At 36.4% G+C, this 22,365-nt stretch overlaps 2 protein-coding genes across 3 annotated transcripts in view; one reads left to right on the plus strand and one right to left on the minus strand.

The window, feature by feature from the left end:
* Positions 1-16,457, plus strand: part of LOC582554 (cysteine and glycine-rich protein 2) — a 19,846-nt gene extending 3,389 nt beyond the window's left edge. The window contains exons 2-7 of one of the 2 annotated variants that reach the window (XM_782500.5): positions 5,982-6,105; positions 6,962-7,139; positions 7,611-7,737; positions 8,476-8,569; positions 11,004-11,090; positions 15,146-16,457. In XM_782500.5, coding sequence (XP_787593.1) covers positions 5,994-6,105; positions 6,962-7,139; positions 7,611-7,737; positions 8,476-8,569; positions 11,004-11,077 — 585 coding nt within the window. In that variant the 5' untranslated portion in view covers positions 5,982-5,993 and the 3' untranslated portion in view covers positions 11,078-11,090; positions 15,146-16,457. The remainder of the gene's footprint in view (positions 1-5,981; positions 6,106-6,961; positions 7,140-7,610; positions 7,738-8,475; positions 8,570-11,003; positions 11,091-15,145) is intronic. The other variant, XM_003727549.3, reaches the window with a different exon arrangement.
* Positions 16,458-17,153: 696 nt separating this feature from the next.
* On the minus strand, positions 17,154-20,719 carry LOC115925220. Its single transcript, XM_030988813.1, has one exon. The coding sequence runs from the start codon at positions 20,717-20,719 to the stop codon at positions 18,101-18,103; it is 2,619 nt and encodes an 872-aa protein (XP_030844673.1). The 3' UTR covers positions 17,154-18,100.
* Positions 20,720-22,365: the final 1,646 nt, after the last annotated feature.

The raw sequence follows: 22,365 nt of genomic DNA on the forward strand, positions 1-22,365 counted from the left end.
AAACAAATATTATCAAAAACTGGAGATTTTTGAAGAATACGACATTAAAAATAGTAAACGAAACCGAAAGAAAAAAGTGAAAGGCGTAAATATTCTTTTGTTTGTTTTATTTCCGAAAATCATCATAAAAACAATAACACACTATAACAAAATCAAAGACTTATATAACAATGATAGAATGATAAAACGGTTGGATAGTCCATTTCAGAGCTCTGTTCTTCCATAAAGTCCAAAGAATGAAACGCCGATAACACCTAAAAACAACAACAACAACAACATTCCTCGTTTAATCTCGCTTCCAATACCTTGGTCAGCCTGTTTTTCTCCTGCTGTCACTGTCTTCTTCTTAATTACTCCGACCCCTCCCTCTCTCTCTCTCTCTCTCTCTCTCTCTCCCTATCCATCTCTCTCTTCACGTCCCACTCCTTCCACATCTACTCTAGATAAACATGTCAGACTCTGAATAACTCTGGCTACGAATCTACTGGTGTTGATTCTAGAATTGTGTAAGGAACATTATGTATTATAGTTCAGGTACACACAAAATGTTAACCATCAACTCACACTTAGCTTAACTTAAATTATTCACGATAGAAATGTTTATACTACAAAATGAAGAACAACAATATAAACATCATCATAATAGTTAAAACAGCTATTAAATGCAACTCAATAATTACTAAAACTAATGAATGTGGCCTGAAGAAATGTCTAATCAATTAACTGTTTTATCAAAATTAAAAATGAATATTAACAATATAAAAAACAATAGGAAAATATTACAATCAGGAAGAGAACTTTCTGCGCTAGTTTGACATCTTCTATGTGCGTTTACAAAATGAACACAGGAGGCAAAAAACCATAACGTGAAAAGTACCTCTTGTAAAAAAAAAAAAAAAAATCAATATTTATTTGACGTGATGTTCAATATCGAGGAAATTTATTGGCGTTTCAAGGAAGTTCATTAAACTAGAAGGATAAAATATGTTATTCACTGAAGCATCCCCAGACTTTGTTATAACCTTAATTTTTTCGTAGTCCATGTTATGTCAAAATTAGCTCTAATTTAGATTATCGCAGTCTGGGAAGTAAATGTCGATAGCCCTCAAAATGTACCCCTTGTTTACAGAATTCACAACAGTCCTTCATACCTATTTTGATGTTGGGTAAATGGAAACCTGGGGCCTCCATCTCCGCATCTCTTCCCTCCCCATTCCTCTCGCCCTAATTCTCTGTCCTTCCTTGGTCTATTTAACAAATATAATGACACATAAAGGCAGCGGGTGGTCAATGGAGGTGTTCAAATAAAGTTGAATTCCAGGTCATGCCGATTAATTGAGAAAGAACGGGTTTATAGAATTATTGCAAGTAGTTATTGTGTATTTAAAAATAATCAAAGTGTATCGTGTTTTTCCGAATCATCAAAATGGTAATGTATTGATAAAAAACTTGTTAGGATCACACACACAAAAATGACACAAAAATGTGTTGCTTCGGAATGTAATCCAAAGCTACAAACATTTGATCAGTATTTACAATTTTAAAATCAGTTAAAGAGCAACCCTTTTCACTAGACATTATCTCATTGATATTTTTCCTCATTCGAATGAATGCAAAAAAAAATCAAAGCTTACAAATAATTTTCACCGTTACCTGAACCCTCTCGCCTTCTCTTTAAAAAAATGGTACCATTCCAATCATGGCGTAAGGCTACACTAAGCCGCAACTCAGGGCAAGTGCCAATGCATGACTTCTTGACAACCATGTGCTTGTATTTGGTACACAAGGGCCTACAGACAGCTGGTGAAAACCTTTCGATTACGAGGTCAAGGGTGACAGTCTTTAAGTCAAATTCAATTGAGGGCTGGTGATTAAATGGAAGCCAGGACATCACATGATTAACTAATGGCATTCACACACAGTCTCATACAAGAGGGATTATATGAGACAAGGTGTACTAAATACTGGCTAGGTGAACCATGCTGTGAATATTACACACACACACATATATATATATATATATATATATATATATATATAGATATGAGTAGCTACAGTCCCCCCTACATATCCAACTCGCAGAGGGAATATATTCCATTTGCCAAACCCAGCTGTCAGATCTGCAACATCTTATTACTAAAATTACCATCAAGGTCTCTACCAAAGTCATTCTCCACCCGGGACGTAATGATTGCGATTGTAGCAATGTCTTGTACTGCCTCCCCCTTCTCTCTCCCTCCCCTCTTTCTCTCTCTCTCTCTCTCTCTCTCTCTTTATATATATATATATATATATATATATATATATATATATATATATATATATATATACAAACATACGTACTTTACATACATACATGTATTTACATTACATACATGCATACATAAATAAATAAATATATATATAATATATAAATTATATACCGTATAAAAATATACATATATATTAGTTATAAGCATCTCTTCTGAGTGTTCTTGTTATATTTTGGCAGTTTAAATCATTGATTAATAATAATAATAATAATAATAATAATATTTAATTTTTATATAGCGCTTAATACAAATGTCTCTAAGCGCTTTACAAATATATACTATTACCCCGGTCATTGGATTCAGTGCTTGCCCGCACACACTGTGTGCACAATCTCCACTCCCTGGGGAGCATTCCAGCCGGGCGTTACTTGACGCTCACAAGCTGTTTGACCAACAATGACGGTCGCATCCTACCGGGTACCCATTTAACACCTGGGTGGAGAGTAGCAAGTGCAGGTTAATATCTTGCCAAAGGATATTAGTGCCGTGTCGGGATTCGAACCCTCGACCTTCGCATCTCCAGTCAAGCGCCTTAAACCACTCGACCACGACACTCCCACTACAGAAGAAGAAGATCAATAGTCTCAATTTGTGACCAATCCTTATTTTGTTTATACTGTTAGGAATTGTAATTTATAATACCAAACGGCATATTGTTTATAGGCAATTACTGAACCCATATACCAAATTGTAATTGGGATCTTCAGGATGAGAACATTTTGTGAAAAAGCCTCAATTTTGGCTTTTAACAAATGTTACTGTGCCAAATGTATTTATATGATACACTGAGTTTTAATATTATTAAAAATTATTTTACAAAAAAGTAGGGTGACGAAGATCCTTTGTTAGAAATTCCAAGTCAGTTTTGAAGATACATATAATGGGGCATGATTTTGTTTTTTAAATGTTATTTGATTCGAAGAAAATGTAATTTTTTAATACCAGTGTAATATTATATATCCATCCATAGCGAATACCAATTTTATCATTACTATTTATATGTTGTTTACTTACACAGTTCCAACCTTTTTCATAATACAAGATACATACCTAGAAAGTTTTACAAACAAACAAACAACATTAAGAACGAGGAGAAGCAACAAAGGTCACTGACTTGTGACCCCCCAAATTATGTAATATAATTATGATCATCCTCTTTATAATTGCCACTGGAATAATAATATGTTTAATATGCAATATCAGAGGCGAAGATGCATTAAAGTGTTCTCACTTTCTAAATTCAAACGCAGCCTGTCAACAAAATAGCCTTGTACTCGATTATATTATTGGCTTTATCTCCGTATGACGCGTGTATATCAGGTAATGTAGATAGAAGAAAACGATATAGTCAATATGTACATACAATATTTTAATTATCTGAATTACTATCTTTGATAATGTTGCTTATCTTCAATGAAAGTAATTAAATAACCGTTTAATAATCATGAGTACATAAGAAAGTTAAATATAGGTGGAACCATAAACTAACCATATGTATGATCTTTGGCGAATGATTTACCAGGTAAGTAAAATAATTACAGTTAAAAAAAAAAGGGATAGAAAATAGCAATAAGGTATAAACTATGTCACTGTGTATTGGAACGCCTACCAGATAGCTGTGCGCATACCATACCACAGGCAGATGGCCTCCGCTCTCGTAGGGGGCAAATGCATTAACCCTTCGCTTCTTCGTAAACTTGAGGGTGCATAGATAGATCACAGCTGCGACCTTGTTCGTCTTAACGTCCGCGTAAAAGCGCGTGTAGCCCAGCGCACGCTGGCGGAGTACCAACCATTCTTTGCCCATATAGAGTGGTGGGAAGGCGCCTGTGGTATGCGGACGACTCGTCAAGCGGGGCGTAATGCTCACCCGCCCACCAGCTTTTTAACCCCAATGTGATTGTAGATTTAACGCGTAGAGATTAGACCGCAGCTGACGCCGGGGTGTGTGTGCGGAAACGATAGCTTAAGGACGGAGGGGTAGGGATGGGCAGAAGAGGGCTGCGTGTTGTCGTGTGCTTGTAAGCGTGTGCGTGTGTGTGCTTGAGAGGGAGAGATAGAGAGAAAAGGGGGTATGGGGGGGGGGGGGAGAGAAGAAGGACAGTTTATTATCGTCTCGGGGATGCGGACGATGATGTTCATAATAACGATAATAATAATGATAAAAATCATTATCATCATCATCATTATAACAGTTATAATAATGATTAGTTTATTTACTATTCAAATACATCCGACGACAATATTTACCTTTTCTCTTCTTCTTCATCCTCTTACTCTTACTACTACTACTACTACCAATACTACTACTACTACTACTACTACTACTACTACTACTACTACTACTACTACTATTATTACTTCTATTACTACTACTTCTACCATTTATACACTCTAAAAACTGAAATGTTAAATGTCAATTTAAAAGGGCCGAGGAGTGACCACTCTTTCAAAATGTCAGATTGTTTCTTTTAACCTGCTAGATTCAACCTTTATAGTGGTGGATCCAGCATGTTCAAAGTGTTAATCTACCATTTTGAAAGAGTGGTCACTCCTCGGCCCTTTTAAATGGTGATTTAACATTTCAGTTTTTAGAGTGTACTACTACTACCACTACTACTACTACTATTACTACTACTACTACTACTACTACTACAACTTCTACTACTACAACTTCTACTACTACTACTACTACTACTACTACTACTACTACTAACACCACCACTAATACAACTGCTATATATTGTAAAAGAAGGGGTATATATATATATATATATATATATATATATATAAATATATTTACCCCTTTCCCCCAGCTACGACAGCTGTTAACCATCATGTTGATTGACATTTTGTGACATAGATGTTGACATGGTTGAAATATTTCAACGGCGTTGGAAAGGGGTGGGGGCGGGTGCAAATATAGGGCGATATGGAACGCAAGGATAGTGACGAATTTAGCACACCTCTTTAAGTCATCTGCATTCAATTTAAACTGTACGTAATGTCCAATATATAACGCTTTGCTTTGCTTTCTTCTATTTTGGCCATTTTTGTAAACTATTACTTTTTTGCCATCATTTATTATTAAACTCCATCTTTTTTTATGCGGACCAATAAATCTAATTCAATTTGTTAATCTATTAGTTCTCAGCTTATTATTTTGTATAATAATAATAATAATAAATAATAATAATAATAATAATAATAATAATAATAATAATAATAATAATAATAGTGTAAGCCTATAAAGCGCACACACCATCCAGAGACGCTCATGGCGGTAGCCCAGCAACAGTTCTCTTTGATACAAGAAAGTAAATGTTTATGTGATAATAGAGTTATATCATCAGAATCTCAAACATAATTTTTGCAACATTTTTATCGCCCATTTCAATCCTCAGCTTGTGTATTGTGTAATTTCCCGCTTATCTGTAGTATTATATATGATATGAAACATTTCCATATTTGGAATTATTGTCATTTTCTTTTTAGTATAAAACTATTCTAATTCTAACCTTGTAATGTGCATGCACTATATACAAATTTAGTATATTACTATCATTCTTCTTCTTATTATCATTATTATTATTTCAGATGTTAAACATTACTATATAATAACCTTGTCATTCTATTTTTCTCTTGTCTTTCTTTTCTTGACCATCTTAGTAATCTTCCAAGATGCCTCCTCTAGGTGGTGGAGCTAAATGCTCACGATGCGGAAAGTCGGTGTATGCCGCAGAGGAGATCAAAACTAACTCATACTCCTACCATAAAATGTGCCATAGATGCTGTAAGTCCGTTATTTTCCTACATTTGCATCGAAATAACAGGCACATTATTTTTCATTTAGCGCTTAAAGATGGCTTCTCTCTTTTGCAGACTTAAAAACACGAGGTTTCATGAATACAGTGGTATATTGAAGAGGTCTACTACTATGAACCTCCCATGAAAAGGAAAACAAAAATCATTCAAAGAAGTTTCAGAAACTTTGACTGTAAAATTTCACACACGATATCCAGAGTATATATTTTAAGCACTCGCCAAGTTTCATGGAGTTTGCATAAGTCTGCAAAAGGGACTTATTGCTTTAAAGGGAAGTTGTAGCTTGGCAAAATTTAAGTAAATCGGATTGAATGGTGTAAAATCCTTTTGCTATGCTTATAATTAATAACATCTGAAAGTATCAGAGAAATTGGAATTCATTTACTATTATTTACTAGGGTATTCTATTGACACAACTTCAGATTTACGTATACTGCCCTCTGCTGCTCACTGTATGGAACAATGTTCATAGCGATTATGAGAAATATTCCAAGTGGCAGAAGCTTTTGCAGGGCATTAAGTAATTTCTACTGGAGGGATATGTTTAACTGCCTAACTGTAATACTGATTATCGGAATATATATATTAAGGTACATGATTTAATCATAATATTTGATTTGTAAATGGTGTATATATTTTCATTGAAATATATAAACATCAAATTTGCATAGAGACTTTTTAACGAATTTGCATTCAATGTGAAATAATGAAAATACATGTTATAACAAATGTTCATTACGATTATTACTAACACTAAGATATTACTATACTTGATAATGATTAAAATCTTTCTATCTTTTATTTTTCTTTCTATTTCCTGTCAGTCCTCTGCGAAACAGGGTTGGACTCCAAGACGGTGTCTCCCCACGAGGACGAGCTTTACTGCAAGAAGTGCCACGCCCGTAAGTTTGGTATCAAGGGCGTTGGCTTTGGTATCGGCGGAGGTTCACTGGGCATGGACGAAGGAGAACAATTAGGAAATGTACCCGACCCAAGCCTAAGGTAGGTCACGAGAGAGAGAGAGAGAGAGAGAGAGAGAGAAAGAGAGAGAGAGAGGCGGGAGAATGGTGGGGGCAGTGGTGCCACACCCATAAGTTTGGTATTAAGGGCGTTGACTTTGGTATCGGTGGAGGCTCATTAGGTATGGACGAAGGAAAACGACTGGTGGGGAACGTACCCGACCCTAGTAAACGGTAATTTACAGTTACAGAGATATGGAAAGAGCAAGAGGGAGAGAGAGAGAGAGAAAGAAAGAAAGAGTTCACTGCGTCTAGGGTAATATGATAGGCCTACTTGAAATTGTGCGCAGTGTAGTATATTATTGTAAACTTCGTGCTTTGCATGCATTAATGAACATGATGATAATCATATACTCTGGTTAATGTTAGTCATCATAATATTTTGTATTTGAAATATATTTTGATGTTGGCTTCATGACTGGAAAAATCTTAAACCTTTTTGTACGCTGTATAGGGGAGCACCAGCAGTTGCAGCAGCGTACGCTCACTCAGACCTGACGGGCGTCACCGGGGAAGGTGACCGCTGCTCGAGGTGCGGCGGCTCGGTCTACGCCGCAGAAAAGAAGGTTGCCGCCAACATGGTAAATTTGTCCGCCATTTTGAAAACAAAATGAGAGAAAAAGAGTTTGCATTATGGAAACGGGTCCAATATCTTTTTTGATTTAGATACTCAAAATGTGTACGGAAATATAAGGAGAGACGGCAAATATTCAGTTTGTTGCTTTAATTGATTGCGTTTGACATCAAACTTTTAGAAGGAGAGTGATTATTATCTAGAATCCTCGAAATGAGGGAAAATCACTGTTCATCCATATATTATTGTTTTGTTTTTTACCAACGTCATCACCATTTTCACCATTATCATCACTCCCATCACCATGTTCATCATCATCATTATTATAATCTCATCATCGTCATCATCATCACCATTCTATCATCATCGTCGTCATTATCATCAACACAAGCAGTATCTGACTTCATCATCTTAATCATCTGGAATGGGGAAAATCACTGTTTTTCCATACCAGTTTTTTCTCTAAACGTCATCATCATTGTAGTCATCACCATCATCATCATCACCATTCCCATCATCCTTCCCGCATCATTGTCACCCCCACTACAACCACCACCACCACCATCAACTTAATCAGAAAATCATCAGAATCATTATCTTTATCATCATCAACAACATCATCATCATCAGCAAATCATCATCATTATCATCTTTATCGTCGTCATTATCATCATCGCCATCATCATCATCATCATCATCATCATCAACATCAGTATTACTCTCAGTTGTCATTATTTTCTTCTAGACTTGGCACTCCAAGTGTTTCACCTGCTTCATGTGTAACAAGCGCTTGGATTCCACCACCCTAGCCGATAAGGACGGTGAAATCTTCTGTAAAGGTGAGAAAACAGTTACTGTCCCTCGGATAGGGCACTTACTGAACGTCTCCCATAGACAACCCGGTAGCGAATTCGCAAATTAAATTCATTTACATTATTATTATTATTATTATTTTTTTTTAAATATCTATTTATTTTGTATTTATTTATTTTCCCCCCATTTTTATTGGTAAATTATTAAGTTGATATTCTTTTGGTTGCATGTCGTTTTTCGGAACTGTCATAATGACATAGAACCCTATATCGTTTTTTAGGAATAACGAAGCCCAATTCTTTTCGTAATTATAAACCCTATTTCAATTCCGCAATTACGAGCCTTCGGAATAGTGTACCATATTTCACTTTTTGAAATTACGAACCTTCGGATAAACGAACCTTCCCGGTAATGCTACGAAATCCATGTTGAGCACTCTATGTACGCATCGTCTGTGGCAACTTTGGATTCTTACGAATAACTTCCAAAAGTTTAGAGTCGTATGCTTTCTTTAGTATGAGAACCCGAAAATGTTCACTGTTTCAGATTAATTAAATTTGAAATAAAGCCCTGAAGTATCTTTGGATTTTGTGGCCCCTATTGGCAGAATCCCCTTTTATGTATAGGGGGGGGGGGGGGCATTACGGTTTTCAAGTAATCATAGTTAAATTACGTACAGGCAAAAAGGGGGAAATGTTTTTTTTTTTTATAGGACAGTGCACATTTTAAACAAAATTGTAAGTAGCACATATACAACAAATAAATTACTTTGTGTCTAATTTTTCTATAACGTGTGCAAATTAATTCTAAAATTGAAAGTTTGTAACATTTCTTTAATAACATGCTGGTTGGTTTCGCATTTTCTTTATGATCGTTTATGATTTTGTTTAAATTAATTTGTTTTTGTTTACAAATGATTTTCAATTTTTTTTTACGGCATGAAGTTTGTGCTAACATGCTATTTCAAAGGTTTCAGCATTTTTTATGAGAAGGCATATTTGCTTTGACAACATTGAAATGAACATGAATGAACCTATTCGCGATATGAATCATCATGTAAATCAGAGCATGTACCAGAGTCGATAAATGATTTGTGAGCAATAATATTAATACGTTTATTTTCAAATTTTCTTTTGATATGCAATACGATTCTCTTTAATGGCTATCCATTGCTTTAATCTGTCATCTTATGAATGTATTACATGACAATAAATTAGTATCTTACCTCTTACATCAAATTAACTTTCACCTGTTCACAGCATTTCCTTGGTATACATTTGGTAAAAATTTGGTAAAAATTTGATGAAAGTCTGTTCTTCACGTACATATTAAAAAGGAATTACCGCTTTTTTGGGGTAACCTCTACTGTTTAAAGTTCCAATTAATTTATTAATGTCTGTGCATGAATAATATTGTTAATATGATTTGAATTTCTGTTAAATTGATACTTTTCCGTTTTTTAATGCTTTTACATTAATATCTTTATGAATTTATTTCGTTTTAGTTATTTCCCTTTTATTCATCGCTCCGTCCACTACACTGTCCGTAAGCGGAGAGAATGTTATATCTCGACTTTTGGGAGACAATGTAAAAACATTGACTAATTAAATTGCATTAGTGACGTAAGTCACACCAACGAGACCAACAGTAGACTGACAGCAGACCGACACCAAACCGACAGCAGACCGACACCAAACCGACAGCAGATCGACAGCAGACCGACAGCAGATCGACACCAAACCGACAGCAGATCGACACCAAACCGACAACAGATCGACAGCAGACCGACAGCAGATCGACAGCAGACCGACATTAAACCGACAGCAGACCGACACCAAACCGACAGCAGACCGATACAAAATCGACAGCAGACCGACACCAAACCGACAGCAGACCGACACCAAACCGACAGCAGATAGACAGCAGACCGACACCAAACCGACAGCAGACCGACACCAAACCGACAGCAGATCGACAGTAGACCGACATTAAACCGACAGTAGACCGACACCAAACCGACAGCAGACCGACACCAAATCGACAGCAGACCGACATCAAATCGACAGCAGACCGACACCAAACCGACAGCAGACCGACACCAAACCGACAGCAGATAGACAGCAGACCGACATTAAACCGACAGCAGACAGACACCAAACCGACAGCAGACCGACACCAAACCGATAGTAGGCCGAAAACGTAGCTTCATTACGTCCAAAGGCCAAGAACCTGTCAATTTGGAGTCGGTGTGGAGTCGGTTCTGTGGTGTGACCAAGATATTGCACTTTTGCAAAATTCGGCTGAAATCGGATGAGTTCGGCAAAATTCGGCTTAAATCGGCTGAGTTCGGCAAAATTCGCCTAAATTCGGCATAAATCGGCTACGGGCTATATATTCGTCACCGCTTTCGGATGATGTAGTGGATGGATTGACAATGGCTGGTCGTGCCTATTTTTACAGGATGCTACGCCAAGGGATTTGGACCCAAGGGAGTCGGCTTCGGCATGGGTGCTGGCTCGCTTGCAACAGACTAGACATATATTCCTGGTATTACACACACGAACAAAATATGGCTTGGTCATCCTGTACGTTCGTCATTGTGTTCATCAGTCGCTTAAAGTGTACCAATCACCTAAAGGTTATGTCCGTATAACTAAAATATATGATACTAACCTTAACAAAAATCCGCTTTAAACCGCATTAATGGGTCAACAGTAAAGAGGTAGGAAAAAAAAAAAAAAAAGGATCACATAAAACGGCGCGAACGGAAACCAACTCTGATTTCGGTTCTGTGAGCGCCCTACTTTTTGCGAGCGCGTACGCATGCGTCAACTAGTTTACTCAACAGCTCGTTTTACTTTTTAATGAGAGCATATTGAAACTGCAATAAATCTTTGTTAAAGTAATATATGAAGCTCATATTTTGAATTTGGTAAAGCGACACGGAACCTCTTCTATCTAGAGCGAAACATATTTTTGTGATTGGTATACTTTAAATTTCACGTGATTAGCATACATTTTACTCTATATCATATGGAATTCATAACATTTCTTGGCTCATTGCATAAAACTTACCATTGATGGTAACTTTGCCATCAATGGCAACTACCATGGTAACAGGGCTCAACAGCCAATCAAAATCAAGGTTTCCATGGTAGTTACCATCGATGGCAAAATTACCATCAATGGCAACTACCATGGTAACAGGGCTCAACAGCCAATCAAAATCAAGGTTTCCATGGTAGTTACCATCGATGGCAAAATTACCATCAATGGTAAGTTTTGTGCAACGGGCCCTTGTCCTCATCATAAGACCTTCGTAATCCCCGTCGTTATGTAGTCAGTAGAATGTTCACTGTTCATGATATAACAAAATTACCACTCCTGGGGAGTGTTTCACAAAGATCCTAAGTAGAACTTAACACTAAGTTGGACTTAAAAAGTATGGACAGCCATTGGAGCCTTAGAATGAAATATATTCAAAAGCAAAAATTTGGAGTATTTTAGACTTTTCATCAATTCCACATCAAGAACATGAAATCTCCCATGATAATAGAAAATATGAATGATTTGAATCAACATTTTATGCCTTCTAAAAAAAAAAAAAAAAATATTTTCAAGGATGCTAATGGCTTCCCATAAATTTTAAGTCCAACTTAGAAATAAGTTCAACCTCGGATCTTTGTGAAACACCCCCCAGCTGCCCAAATCATCTATATCATAAACACTCGAAACGAAAGTGGTAAATCAATATTTAAAGGCAAAGGTAGCGGTGTGTTATTCTTCAAAACGTTGTTTATGTATATTTCATTAGTTTATATGCTGGATCCTGCACTAATAAGGATTTATACAGTATGGTTCCAAACGCCAAATCTATCCGTTTGAAAAATAAATTATCATTGCTGTTTTTAAATCTTGATTTACCATTTTACTTTCGAGAGTATACCCCATTATATTGCATCAAACCTCCTTATTTATTCGTACTACATTAATAACATTACTTTGAATCCATTGTTATAAAACATTCTCAGCTTTAAAGAAATATTTTAAGAAACTCTTAAATAGGTTGTTTCTGGGACGGGGGCGGGGGGGGGGGGGAGAAATTATTAATTATGCTCAATAATGGTGTAGCCTTTATGCAGAATTTTCTGTTGCAGTCTATACCACAAAACACTTAAAGCACCTTTGATATATGGATAATACAGAGGAACATAAATTAGGTAGGCTTAAATCGAAAGTGAATTTATTGAATAATTGATTATCTGTGTCGAAAGTGAAAACTATCCGATATAATCAAACAATTAATTGTCAATTGACACACAGTAGTATACGTGCTGCAATGTACTTATTTCCTTTCCTTTAAGTTGTATTTGGCATACAAGAAATCAAATAATTATATTTTTCGTACACCAATGTACACAGTAATACAGTTACATCACATTACAAAGTAAAATGGGGTATAATTCTTTTGCTATCCCATTAGTAAGAGATGAGCATTTTTAATATGGTAGATGAGGACCGAGACGATGAACTTATTGAAACAGGCATTATATAAATATTTACGGAGGAACGCATAAGTTTAATTGTGTTATAACAATGTGCCATTCGATTATTAAACCATATCATGAAGTCATAATAACTCAACAGTAACAACGGTATGAATTCAAAACAAAAGTAATAACATATCTGTACAGACGGCTATAGGTTTTTTAAATAAAAAAAAAAAAAATGCTTTTACAATTCATTCCTTTGCGCATGCCCATCATTAGCATTAACATACATGAATATGTATAAGGTTCGTTACAATTGGTATAGAAAAAAAAACAACAACAAGAATTGCTTTCATTTTGATAAGTGTAGACTCCTACTAGCCACTTACAGGCGAAATTAATAATATTTCATAGTGACTGAATCCAAAAACTTGAAATGTCAGAATATAATGTTTATGTTTTTATTTGATTGGAATATTTTTTTTGCGTATCGTATTCAGATTAATAAACCATCTCAAAATATCTAAAGTTTGTAAACGATGTTTACATATTATTAAGATCAATATGATTCACCATATCTACTCAAGGATGAATAATAATAACTTGAATGATTCTTTACAATATAAGAGGATACTAACAATGGTGTATTGTATTCATAGGCCACATGTTACCCCAAAATACGTTATCAAATTGAGATAACTATATGCTTAATTGCTAAAAGATTCCCTTTTTTGTAGTATTCCCCATAAATCAAAAGAACATCTGACCCTACAAAATTTACTTAATTTTAATTACAGTTACAGAACCTACACGACATCAACATTGAAAGGAGAAGGGTTAAACATTGTTGCAAGCAAACTATTTCACAATTTCATTATAGGAAATAATTCATCATCATGAAGAATTCTGATTGACTGTTGTTGCATGTTGTACTAACTGCATTATGTCCGTTGTTTTGTACAATTCTCATTTTATGCCAATGTCAATATGCGAGGGTTATCGTGAATTTGCATATGCGTGATTGGTAGAATGGAGAATGACGGAAATGATCTCCTCGTTGAGATAAATTTAGCTCTGAAAGTGCGGAATGTAATCCATCCTAGTGGCATTGATATTATAAATGACGAATACTTTATATCAATCATTGTATCAATAAACTGTGCATGTGACTGCGAAAAGCCTTATAATGTACATCATGTATAAAACAGTTAGTAATAGCCCTTTTATCATTTTATGTCATTGGATTTTCTCATTATAGTGCTAAAGGGGATTTGAAGTATGATTAATAGTTTTTATTGATTGTAAATCATGTTGCTATTGAGATGAAACGTCATTTGAATATAATAGAGATTTTAATTAGACAATTTAAATCATCTACGAACAATGGTTTAAGGAGCTAAATAAAAACTCAATAATTTTGTATTCTTCTATTCCGCTGTGTAGGGGTGAACAGCTCACTAAAATTTTTCTTTCTCTTTTAAAAAGTCGCTCGCAAATCTTCTTTCCTCTTTTGATTTATATTCTTTTGTATCTTTAGGATAAGGAAGTGCAAGCAAATCGTTCACATTTCCTCTTCTATTTTCTCATTTTCTTTTTGTATCTGTAGAAAGGTTGGGCTAGAAAAAAAGAAAACAAAATCGCTCACAATTTGTCCTTTTTATTTTTAGTTTAACATCCTAACGATTGTGTTTATCTTCTATTTTCCAATTTTCTTTCTTTATCTGTAGAAATGTTGGGCTAGAAAGAAAAAATCGCTCACAATTTTTCCTCCTTATTTTTAGTTTTACATCTTCACAAATCCCTTATGTTTAAAGGAGGGCTTTACTACTTCAGCTAGAAGGGATTAGACCACCCAGCGAGCCAGCGAGGTCACTGTGACAAGTGGCTATCTCATTAACTCAGCTCTCATTTAACATAAGAAAAAGAGGATCATGGTGGACCAACAGGCACCGATTGGGGGAGTTTTCTATATAAAGGGAGCTAGTAGCTACAAGTAGGACAGTGTGCCTTTAATATATATATTATTTCAGATGTTATAACCGCAAGGTTGTGTAGGGGTTAACAAATCACTTACAGTTTTTTATCCTCTCTTCTTTCGACTTTTATCTTTAGGCTGCTACGGGAAAGGATTCGGACCCAAAGGAGTTGGATTTGGAACTGGATCCGGCGCTCTGGCCACGCAATAAATCTCTTGCATTACTCCGAGGTTTTCCAATACTCGCTAACCCTTGCTATGGAAACCAGTGCTACTTTGTCCCTAATCTTAATCTCCTTCGCCTTTTGGAGATCATCCGTTACTCCATTGACCTAATTATCAAGAATAATCCATGACTGTTCTCAATCTTAATTTCAATCCAATCAATTTGTTCTCAATTTCAATCATTGCAACGTACATACGTTCGTATTTCATATAAACATATAAACTCACTCTACAATAATTTCTGAAATCAATCTGAATGTACATACAGATGGCCCTTAATACAATGTTAATATTTTATATTTCAAAAAAGGAATCCTGCACAACTTTTTTAAAAATCTGAAAATGTTTAGCACTCCTTTAATATGTCATAAATTACATTATTTTATTCATTTTAAGTCTATTTTCTATCATACACACTGGACTATGCTATAACTAAATTTAATTATGAGTCTGATTTACATACACGATTTGTTTCTCTCTTACAAAAATGCTTTACCATCTTCAGATTAAAAAACCGGAACTTCATGTCAATCAAATAATTTGTTATTATTTTTTTATCGGTTCAATCCAAAATTAGACATATATTATGTGAAACACTTTGTTTCTACTTAAACTGTTTTCTGCCATTTTTATTTCTGTGAAAGTTCTATGCAATAATTCACGTTCTGTTTCGTATCGAAGCATACATTTTAAATGAAATATATAAACTATTCAAATTAATCATTTAAAGATTTTCTTTTAAAATCTACATTTTAGAAAAAACTCTCATTCAGAAAGTAGTTCAAAATTCAAATGAATATTATATAGAAATATAAATGTTTTGTTGCCGTCTCTGTATGCATGCAGTACGTAAATTAGGGTTATCTCATTTGTGTGATTCTTTAAGATATGTAACTAACGTGAACGTTTTGAAAAAGCATGCATTTTTAGAAAACATTTAGCTTGTATTTTATTTGGACAAAATAGATTTAACAATGTATAGGTTAGCAAAATCTGTCTCGGAATTTTGGTAAAAGTAAAGTTTGTACATTTGGAGAAAAAAAAAATCAAAAATAAGTTTTTCAGATATTTTATTACTAAACAATTTTCCTATTTTTACATGTTATTTATTAACACAAGAAAAAGAGACGTTTTATTTAAGATGTTATTGAATCTGGAAAGTGTCTACGAAATAAAAGAAAGACTTTAAAAGAAAATGTTACAAGAACATTCTTTCAAATTGAAGACGTCATAATTATGCATTTGTAAAAAAAAAAAAAAAAAATAATAATATCAGACGCCAAGAACAGAGAATGTGAATAGGAAGTGAGGAAACAAATATTGAGTACGACAGAGTCTCGATAATAGAGACAGAAAAAAAGAGAGAAAGAAAGAGAGAGAAAGAGAGAGAGAGAGAGGGGGAGAGGGAGAGAGAGAGAGAGAGAAAGAGGGGGAGAGATGGGAGAAGACTAGAGAAATAAATAGAGAAAGAGAGAGAGAAAGAGAAAGAGAGAGAGAGAGAGAAATAAGTAGAAACAGAAACAGAAGGTCAAGCGCGACGCACACCACACAACTCATACGCGATCCGATTTTCGTAGAAAGGGCAGTTAACTCAGATAATTATGAGAACATAAAAAACCGCTAGCCTCCTGATTTAGGTTCTAAATAATGATAAAAAGTCAATATTATGACCGGAATTTTGGTGAATGTAAGTCGGAATAAAAGCCGAACTGCTTCAAATCGTAGACAATCGCTTTACTGGCCTGACATCACTACGATTCGGAGTCGATTTAGCTTTGGGGCCTCCAAGGGACCATGACATCCCTTGAAATGTATTGATCATGTGATGATTCAGATCCTCGGTAATTGACATTTGACGGGTTCAAATGTTCTTATCGAATTCTATCATAAATTATTCCAAAATCGGATCATTGTGTAGTGTGCGCTGGGCTTTAGGATGTAAAAAGGAAATGAGTTAAATATTATGAGATACAGATCGCGGGTAGGAGAAACAAACAAAGAAAGAGAGATAGATAGGGGCCAAAAAAAAGAAGAAAAAAGAATGGACAGAAAAAGTAGACTTTTTAGAGGTGTATTATTTTGCTGATTTGAAATCAAGATTACTTCGTTTGAGACTAGAAAGATTACGAACCCCGATTTTCATGTGACTTCACCATTCGTATTGCAATGTTTGCAAATATGGTGAGCATAAATAATGTGGATTTCCATAAAAGTCATTGGTTTCTATGAGCTGTACTGCATTATTGCATGAATGATTAAATAAATAGCGTTTTTCTCTATCGGTATCTATATTTTACAAGTTTAAAGCTTCCTTTCTGCTTTTTTGATTGATTACAATATCCTCATATTGGAAAACAACAATACATGTGTATAAGGAGACAAAGTTGAGTCGATGATTACTTATTTGAACAACTATGTCTTCTTTAAAAAGATCATGAGTAATGGAATAATATTTAGATACCTCATTTTCATCGATATTTTACTTAGGTGTATATACATATCTCATTAAACATTCCACACACACAAAATATTGGTTCAGATTACTGCGCAATGTACAGCTCTGTTTGGAAATACCATGGTCCATGGTACAGTACCACATGTAATCTGTTATCAGATGTTCCAGTGATATTTTTGTGGTACAGCTCGTACCAAAGAAAGTACCACAAGACATTATGTAGGGGTCAGTAACTAGGACGGTCTTTGACGTGCCATTCACGAGTGATATGTAACAAAGGAGAATGCAGGATTCCCAGAGAAAATAATCCTGAGTATTGCTTTCACAGGCTGGATTAGCACAGTCAGGTATTAGCACAATCGGACTGACGCATCGAGTGCGAAGGCCAACCGGCGCCAATCCTCTTCAATGATCACAGTGTATGCATTTCGCTGTTTATCATCGCCTTGTCATCGTGGTCATCCTCATCGAATTCAAAGCTAGACGTACTAGAAAACATGTTCTCACCGGACACACTCAATAACAGTGAAACAGTCTCGAATGTCGACTGCGTCAAGACGGAATCCCTCACCGACGGTATTCGAAGAAGTTTTCCATCATCACCATACAGTTGGATCCTGTCTTCGCCTTTCTCCTCGTCGCTTTCGGAGAGTCCCATTGAGAAATCATCAAGGGATTCGTCATCGCAGTTTGGAATTTCAGTGAACGCAGCATTGACATAGTCGTGATGGTCAACGTGCGTGTCATCAGTGCGGTCGGGAAAGTTTTCATATGTTTGAGAATGTTGTCCATTGGAGGTTTCGATATCGTTTTTGCCTGAAGGAGTAGATAGGCGTCTTTCATCGACTTGTTCTTCCTTTGCTTCTGGTAATAACTTATCCGTGTCTGAGGGCAACACGACAATATAGTTTTCATCGTCATCAAACACGTCATCGTAGAAGTCTGTCTCACCGCTAAGAACTTGGTCTATTTCGTGTCGATCACATTCCTCATAGAGTACCGTTTCTACGTCTTCATAACTGTTACTGGTCGGTGGGGTCAGAGTGATTATTGGTCTGGGAGTAACCGGAGGTGCGTCTTCCCGTATTGGCGGAAAACAGTTGTCATTTTCGGTCTCTAATTCCGTAGGGGTGCTGAGGCTTCGGAGCAGGTTGTATTTGCCGTTGCTCTTTTTCATTCGCTGAGAGGCGAGTCTTTCCGCACGACTTGTCCAACATCGTCCCGCAATGTTCTGGTAAAGCAACTTTGAGTCCCGTCTCAGTTGTGCTACGTTTCTACCAACATGACTTGGGGATGGATTGTTATCGGATTCGGGAGGAATAATTTCATACAGCCATCCATCTTTATTTTGGGACATTGGCCTGTCTGGAAGACTATTTCTACGCCGCTGACGATAACCCATCGGTTTGAAGGAAAGCATTGTTGTTTGCTTCCTTTCGTGAAGTCCCTCTGTGATGAATATCTCACCACCATCGGAAGAGCCCGGATGAAACTTGCTACCAGGTACTGGCATGTCTACTTTATCAATACCACTACTGCACTGAACCTTATGAAGCTCTGAGAAAGCTGCTGCAAGGCCACTCTGGTTCCGTTTGAGTGCAGGTCTTCCTATTTCCACGCTGCAACCTTGGGGTTTAGTTTCATCCTGGCGATGAGCCTCAAGGGTTCCACATCGACTGCTCGAAGCAGAATTCATTATCCTCAATGATTCCGTGAAAGGCACATACACAATACTCTGCTTCTTTCGGATGTGAATCTCATGCTCACAATGGTGCTGTCGAACAATTGCACGATATAGGCAAAATGCAGCAACTACGATCGCTGCAACCAAGCCAATTGCCACAAGAAGCAGAAACCAGAAAGCCCATTTTGATGAAACAGGTTCTGGAGGCGAAACGGTTTCATTTGTGGAGATATTTTTAGCTATTTCACATAAATTTTCCTTATGGATTTCTTTAATTACAACGTCTATGCCTTCGTTATTAAGATTACATCTAACTGCCTCGGCTGTCAAATTCCATTGGTCCTCGTCAACATAAAGTGTATTCACATTTGGCGGAATCATATCCAACAGGAGGGTCACGTTTTTAATCAATATGTTAGAGATGTAGAGAGTCTTCAGCATTGGATAAACAGGCAGATAAATGTCAACCATTGGGTTTTGCATCAAGTTCAGTACGGCTAAGGAACTCAGGTTGAGCAGAGTTTGAGGATAGATGTGTGATATGTTGTTGTAAGATAGATCAAGGTTCCTGAGGTTCTGCAGATCTTGCATCCACCAGTCTTCGAGGTGAGTGATACAATTGAACTGAAGATGGAGTGTATCAAGCTTTCTAAGACCACTGAACGTGATATTAGAGATTTCTGATAGTCTATTGTGGGATATGATGAGGTGCCTTAGATTCTGCAAGCCATCACCCCACCCAGATTCCAAGACATTGATGCGGTTATCCCATAAGTACACATTTGTCAAGAAAGAGAGACCGATGAATATCTGTCTGGTAAGAGCAGATAGGAGATTTGACGACAGGTCAAGTCCTACAAGTTGTGATCCATTTGCTGCCCAGAAGAGATCGATGTGCTCAGATGTTATCTCGTTGTTGCTCAGATCAAGCCACCTCAGTTCTGTAAGGTTCCCAAAGACATCTTTAGGAAGCCCCTTGATTCTATTTCCGTCCAAATAGACATATCTTAATGTTTTCAAGCCGTCATCATCCCAAGGGCCAATGGTAGATATTTCATTTTGAGATAGAGATAGGTATGTTAAAGAGATACCATCATCAAGACTGATGTTTGTATCTCTCAAGCTGTTTCCACTGAAATCAATTGCATCTGAAGAAGCGTTTGTACTCCATTCTGGAGGGTTTTCCAGTCTACGGTTCCGACAGTCAATACAGACAGTGGTCTTCCAAGGCCGATGACCGCAATCGATGGTTTCGTTGCATGGTGACCACCGTGACTTCAAAGCATTTGTCGGACTGCGGAATAAATTTGCTAGTAGAGCAAGGAGTAGGAATCCCTTAAGCGTCATAGCTTCGTAAAGTCTGAATATTACTTTTCATGAAAAGTACGTTTCGGAAATGCTCAAAGGTATTGGTTTCACCTAGTAATTCTGTACCCGAATCTCAACGATATCGTCCTTTCGTCTTGCGCAATGTCAAATCGGTATGGAATTGGTATGACAATCAATAAACAGACGAAAAATAAGAGAGCATGTGTTTCAAACGGTAGATTCCTTAATGTTTGTCATACAATTAGACCCTTGACGATGAAGTAACCGATACACAGTTCTGTTTGATAAAGTAACGCCTGGTTAATATAAACGTCTCTTTCCTACATTTCCTCAACCTGTCATGGGATAACAACTACTTGCCAACAAGTAAGCCGGTCTCTAGAAGCACCCATGATCGAAAGTGACACAGAGAAAGTGTAAACAAATGTCCAATAGAGTTGGTTCTGCTAATCACCTCCAGGTCTAGCGCCTTTGCCTATGATGATAATGATGATTCACAGAATTTACATTGCGCCATGTTTCTTCATAACCAAACATTCCAAGGTTCCTCGAATGAAGCCAGTATTTTGAGCAAACATAATATGTCATGTATGTACGTGTGTACTTAGGTGTGAATTCATACACAGATCATTTCCTGGTTCTCAATCGACTTATATAGCATATTTTTTGTTCGTAAGTAAACCAATTGTCTGCGGGAACGGAATGGTTACTTAATTAAGCCGAGGACTCGAGGAGAATGAGAAAATCAGTAGTCAGCGGGTTAATTTTAAAGTGAGTGAAACCCGGAAATCACTTCCTCCTTTCGTGGCTTATAGCTTGGCAGCCAAATCTGTTTTGCTCTTGGAAGATGCTCTGATGTAAGCCAGTTGAGTAAATGATAAACAAACAGCATACTAAAATAAGTAGTTCTTGGCCGTAGTCATGATTGGAGTGTCGGGAATGATCGAAACTAGGAAACCACTTCAAACTATGGCACGCCATAATCATGTGACTGGCTGACTCAAATGTTCCTAGAATTAATATATTAATATAATTAATAATTAATTAATAATTATACAAAGACATAATGATATTCTCATTAGAATTTTTTTTCCCCGAGAAACCTTTGTTACGTAACACGAGCGGATTTGTCAGATAGTGCAAAAAAGGATAGGGATCGGTAATCTAACATGATATCATTTTCTCCCTCTCTTCTTTTTTTGAGGGGGGGGGGGGCGGTTTAAGAAGAAGAAGAAATATACATATATATCCATAATACACGCATATTATGTGAGTGTATATACGTATATTATGTGAGTGTATATACGTAAATTTGAATCCAAGTCAAAGAAAAGCTGACGCGTTTCTAGAAGAAGGTATTTTGCGGAGGAAGGGGGTTGGGGGAAAAGGGATGATTGGGTACTTAGATTAATTTGCTACATTGTTACTTGCGGAAATCCATTGTAATCAATGGGGGGGGGGGGGAGGGAGCTTGAAGTGTGTGTGTTTTTTTTTTGGGGGGGGGGGGGGCTTGAGTCCCACAAGCTTACATTCGAACCGGCACTGAATGAAAGAGTTAGCAGATTATCCTCGAATCAGGCAAAGAACAAGAAAGTCATAATATTGGCCCAAGACACAATAGTTAATATATATATCATTTTTTGTTTATACGGGACACCAGTAGG

This window comes from Strongylocentrotus purpuratus, unplaced genomic scaffold, assembly GCF_000002235.5.
Source record: "Strongylocentrotus purpuratus isolate Spur 01 unplaced genomic scaffold, Spur_5.0 spur5_scaffold_18, whole genome shotgun sequence".
Taxonomy (NCBI): domain Eukaryota; kingdom Metazoa; phylum Echinodermata; class Echinoidea; order Camarodonta; family Strongylocentrotidae; genus Strongylocentrotus; species Strongylocentrotus purpuratus.

Coding starts and splice junctions, on each gene's coding strand:
- LOC115925220 (XM_030988813.1), bottom strand. CDS start 20,719: ATGACGCTTAAGGGATTCCTACTCCTTGCTCTACTAGCAAATTTATTC.